General features: G+C 47.3%; 1 protein-coding gene across 1 annotated transcript in view; it reads left to right on the top strand.

The window, feature by feature from the left end:
- The first annotated feature begins 3659 nt into the window (after positions 1-3659).
- The window catches only part of LOC114041841 (zinc finger protein 90 homolog), a 2002-nt gene continuing 605 nt past the window's right edge, over positions 3660-5056 (top strand). The window contains exon 1 of the mRNA XM_027860479.1: positions 3660-3873. Within this exon, the coding sequence (XP_027716280.1) occupies positions 3841-3873 (33 nt within the window). The 5' untranslated portion in view covers positions 3660-3840. The remainder of the gene's footprint in view (positions 3874-5056) is intronic.

Here is a 5056-nt window from a genome sequence, read left to right as displayed (position 1 = left end):
TTCATACATTCAGTGATTAACCACTCCTTCAGACCACTCAGACGTGAGTATACGTCCCAAGTAAGATCCAGGATAGGTATAATAAAGACATGGGATTCTGATGATTTTTCAGGAGTCCTCAGCAGCATGGAGGAAGGCAAGATACAAAGCAGTGTCAAAATTCCGTAGTCAGTGATGCAGCTAACATCTGCTGCAGCAGGACCGCAATTAAGACAATCAGATAAACTGAAGAGCTTTTCAGATCTGCCCTTTTTTTAATGGTAATTTTAATTTATTTTTTTGTTTTCAACATTTACTTCCACAAGATTTTGAGTTCCAAATTTTCACCCCATCTCGCCCCTCCCCCCACCCCAAGATGGCATGCATATACCCCTTCTCCTAATCTGCCCTCCCTTCTATCTCTCTCCCCCTCTTCTCTTATCCCCTTCCCCTTCAATTTTCCTGTAGGGCAGGATGGATTTCTGTACCCCATTTCCTGTATTTCTTATTTCCCAGTTGCATGTGAAAACATTTTTTTAAACATGTGTTTTTAAAACTTTGGGTTCCAAATTCTCTCCCTTCCTCCCTCCCCACCCACCCTCATTGATAAGGCAAGCAACTAAATATAGGTTATATATGTGCAGTTATGCAAAACACTTCCATAGTACACGTACTGTGAAAAACTAACTCTATTTCCCTTATTCCTATCCCGTCCCCCCCATTTATTCTATTCTTTCTTTTGACCCTGTCCCTCCTCAGAAGTATTTGCTTCTGATTGCCCCCTTTCCCAATCTGCCCTCCTCTCTATCATCCCCCTACTCTCTTGTCCCCTTCCCCCCCTATTTTCCTGTAGGGTAAAACAGATTTCCATACCCAATTGAGTGTGTATGTTATTCGCTCCTTAAGTCAAATCCTATGAGAATAAGATTCACTCATTCCCTCTCACCTTCCCCCATTTCCCCTCCACTGTAAGAGCCTTTTCTTTTCTGTTTTTTTTTTCTGTGAGATAATTTACCCTGTTCTACCTCTCCCTTTCTCCTTCTCCTAGTATATTCCTCTCTCACCCTTTAATTTTATTCTCCAGATATGACCCCTTTGTTTTCAACTCACCCTGTGCCCTCTATCTATCTATCTATATCTATATATACATACATATAATTTTTTCCCCTCCAACTACCCTAATACTGACAAAGGTCTCATGAGTTACAAATGTTGTCTTTCCATTCAGGAATGTAAACAGTTCAACCTTAATAAGTCTCTTATGATTTTCTCTTTCCTGTTTACCTCTTCATGTTTCACTTGAGTCTTGTATTTGAAAGTCAAATTTTCTATTCAGCTCTGGTCTTTTCATCACGAATGCTTGAAAGTCCTCTATTTTCCTGAATGACCATTTTTTCCCCTGCAGGATTATACTCAGTTTTGCTGGGTAAGTGATTCTTGGTTGTAATCCTCCTTTGACCTCCAGAATATTATATTCCAAACCCTCTGGTCCCTTAATGTAGAAGCTGCTAAATCTTGTGTTGTCCTGATTGTGTTTCCACAATACTTCAATTGTTTCTTTCTGGCTGCTTGCAATATTTTCTCCTTGACCTGGGAACTCTGGAATTTGGCTACAACATTCCTAGGAGTTTTCATTTGGGGATCTCTTTCAGGAGGAGATCGGTGGATTCTTTCAATTCTATTTTGCCCTCTGGTTCTAAAATATCAGGGCAGTTTTCCTGGATAATTTCTTGAAAGATGATGTCTAGGCCCTTTTTTTTGATCACGGCTTTCAGACAGTCCAATAGTTTTTAAATTCTCTCTCCTGGATCTATTTTCCAGGTCAGTTGTTTTTCCAATGAGATATTTCACATTGTTTTCTAATTTTTCATTCTTTCGGATTTGTTTTACAGTGTCTTGATTTCTCATAAAGTCACTAGCTTCCAATTGCTCTATTCTAATTTTTAAGGAAGTATTTTCTTCAGTAAGCTTTTGGACTTCCTTTTCCATTTGGTCAATTTTGCTCTTTAGGGCATTCTTTTTGCTCCCCCAAATTAAATTTTTGATCACCTCTCACTTAGTTTAACTTAAATTAAAATTAAAATTTAACTTCTGCCAGACAGCTTTCCTAGATTTGCCATCAGTTTGGCATCTTGATTTTATTAAACCCTGTGCTACTGTGCTTGATTGATCCTGGGTTTTATTTATCTGATTTGTTTTACTGCTCATATTCTATTTCTTAACCCTTAGCTGAGGTGGTTCAAGGGGTACTAGGAATGTCCTGAGCCTTAGTTGGTTAGAAGCTGAAGCCAACTTCCACTCTTCTGTTTGCTCAGAATTTGCTGCTCTGGGAGGGCAGGCAGCTCTTGCAGGTTTGGGGCTCTAGTGGCCCTAGTTTGGAAGTGGGGAGGACCTGGGCCTCTGCTCAATATGGTTGCCATCTGGAAACCCATATTCCTGGAGCTCCTTTGGCTGGGCTTGTGTACTGGGCAATAGTACCTCTGAACCTGAAGAGCTCAGGACAATATGGCAGGATAAAGAGGGAAAAGAACCCCACAGCCCTTTTCCCCCAACCTGATCAAGTAGGAAGACAGGGAAGTGTGGGTGGAGGTGCTGAGGGGAAAAATGCACCAAATGCAGGGTCGTGTGGGCTTCAAAGCTCCATCTAACCTTATAGCTCTTTCCTTTTCTCCAAGTGTTTTAACCTTGCTTCTTTGTATCTCTTTTCCTGAACGTTCCCTCAGTATTGTTGGTGAGTTGAGGAGGAGATTCGATGGTGCAAGGAGTTTTGGAAGGGGTCCACTCCCTGGATATTTTTTTTAACTGCTTAGCCTTCTTGATTGAAAACCCAATTATTATATATTAAGAACGCATACGGGGCAGCTCGGTGGTGTCGTGGATAGAGCTTCGGCCTTGGAGTCAGGAGGACATGAGTTCAAATCCGGCCTCAGACACTTGACACTTCCTAGCTGTGTGACCCTGGGCAAGTCACTTAATCCCGATTGCCTCACCAAGAAGCCAAAAAAAAAAAAAAAAAAAAAGGCATATTTATCTACACTGTGGCCCTGAAAGTGTCAAAAATTAATACTAAAAGGCAGTTGAAGACAGGAATTTTAATGAGCTAATGAAACATCACAACCGGTGGAGAGGTGGGGGACCACAGCTGTGGACTTGTGTGTACACACTATGGCCATGCTGTCGAACACAGCGTCTGTTGATGGGTTTTGATTACCTGGGCGGGGAAGGGGAGCAGGCGCCTCCCTCGGAGCAGGCGCCTCCCTCGGAGCAGGCGCGGCCCTCGGAGCAGGCGCGGCCCTCGGAGCAGGCGCGGCCCTCGGAGCAGGCGCGGCCCTCGGAGCAGGCGCGGCCCTCGGAGCAGGCGCGGCCCTCGGAGCAGGTGCACACGGCTGCCCGAGGCGCAGAACTACATTTCCCGGAAGTCCCAGCCGGAGACCGATAGGCAGCTGCAGGAGCTCCGGCAGCCACCTCGGAGAGCGACCGGAACAGGCGGTGCTGACCACGCAGACTTCCGCTTCCGTCCTAGTGAGGGCTTCCGGGTCCCTCCCCCCCCCCCCAGCGTCGCCTCCCCTCCCCTTCCCCGGGGCTCCAGCCCGGCCCCTTCTCCTCGTCCATCTGTGCCGCGGCGGCCGCCGGGGGCGGGGAGGGACGAGGCGGGGGGCGCCGCCGCTCCGGCCCGGGGTGTCCGCTGCTCTGAGCCCGACTCCCCTCCTTTGTAACTCGATGGGGCCGGGCAGGTGCTTTCCGGCCCCACCCCGAGCCCCTCCGACCTGGGGCTCCTGCCCTGAGCCCCGGGCCCAAGCCTGAGCGCTCTCCTTCCCAGTCACCTGCAGAGATCCCTGCGGTGTTCCGAGAGGGAAGGGGATGATCCCCGTCGTCCCTGTAGCTGCCTTCCAGGTGAGTTGGAGTTTCGATGGGATTGAATGGACGAGCGTGCCTAGAGTCCCCCTCCCCCACCCCACCCCCCGCTCCCCGAATCCCAGAGGCGAGAAGTCTGGAATCCGCCCCAGCTGCCCGCGATTCAGTCCTCTGAGGCCTGCTCCGGGGTCGCTGCGCCCTCCGCGCCCACTCCGAACTGCGCTCCCCTCCCTGCCTGGCGCGATAGACCTTTCTGATCAACCACCCAGGCTGTCTTGGGCTGGAAATTTGTTTTTTTCTGTTTTTTTTTTTTTTTTTTTTTTGTGGGTTCTGCTGCTCTAGAATTTGTTTGGAGCCATTTTTTACAGGTATTTGGAGGGGTTTGGGGGAGAGCTCAAGCAAGTCACTGCTTTCACTGCATCGTCTTGGCTCCGCCCCCCCCCCCCATAGCTTACTTTCTAATGGAGGAAGACTACACATAAAAGGTAGATGAAAAGGGGAGGAAGGAGGGGAAGCTACCTGTGGGAGGAAGGGCACGGAAGAGAATGTCCTGTGGAGATGAGTCAGGAGTGCAGCCTGGAGACAAATGAAGACCTGGTTGGTCGGGGCCTCCTCCTTAAAATGGAGGTTCAGAGAGGAACCAGACAATTAGGAGGAGCTGGAGGGCTGGCCGCTTCTACCAGGAACAGAATGAGCTTCCAGGGTGAAAAGGTTTCTATGACATGGGAGAGGAAGTCCTGTGGAGATGAGTCCTGGAGAGGAATCCTACTCCCCTATTTTGTCCTTTATTTTAAAGAAAATATGTTTTGGATATTGGATTACAGACTACCCAAAAATGCTTATTAAGACAAAGATTATCCTATCCTATGTACTTGACTTTCCTCCATCAGACAACTCAGGATTGGCGTTAAGGCTCATAGCTTTCTACTTTTGGACCTCTCTGGGGCAGAGTGCAAATGATGCTGTGTATGTATTATCATTAACACACCAAGCCATCTTGGCACCTTGAAGAAGACTTTCTTGACGTTCGATCTCTTCCTCCCCCATGTGTCAGGGCCAATACCTCTCTATTTTGTATTGCTTTTTTATATCCTTAAGTACATATACCTAGTCCTCTCCCATTGAATGTGAACTATCCCCATCTGTAAGAACACCTCCCAAAACTTCTTCCATGAAGAGAACAGACTGTTTAATTTAAATGCTTGTACCTCAAAATGCCTCA

The sequence above is a fragment of the Vombatus ursinus genome, unplaced genomic scaffold (genome assembly GCF_900497805.2).
Source record: "Vombatus ursinus unplaced genomic scaffold, bare-nosed wombat genome assembly UNPS02014183.1, whole genome shotgun sequence".
Classification (NCBI taxonomy): domain Eukaryota; kingdom Metazoa; phylum Chordata; class Mammalia; order Diprotodontia; family Vombatidae; genus Vombatus; species Vombatus ursinus.
Note: the sequence above shows the minus strand (reverse complement) of the source record. Positions and strands in the feature narration are given on the sequence as shown.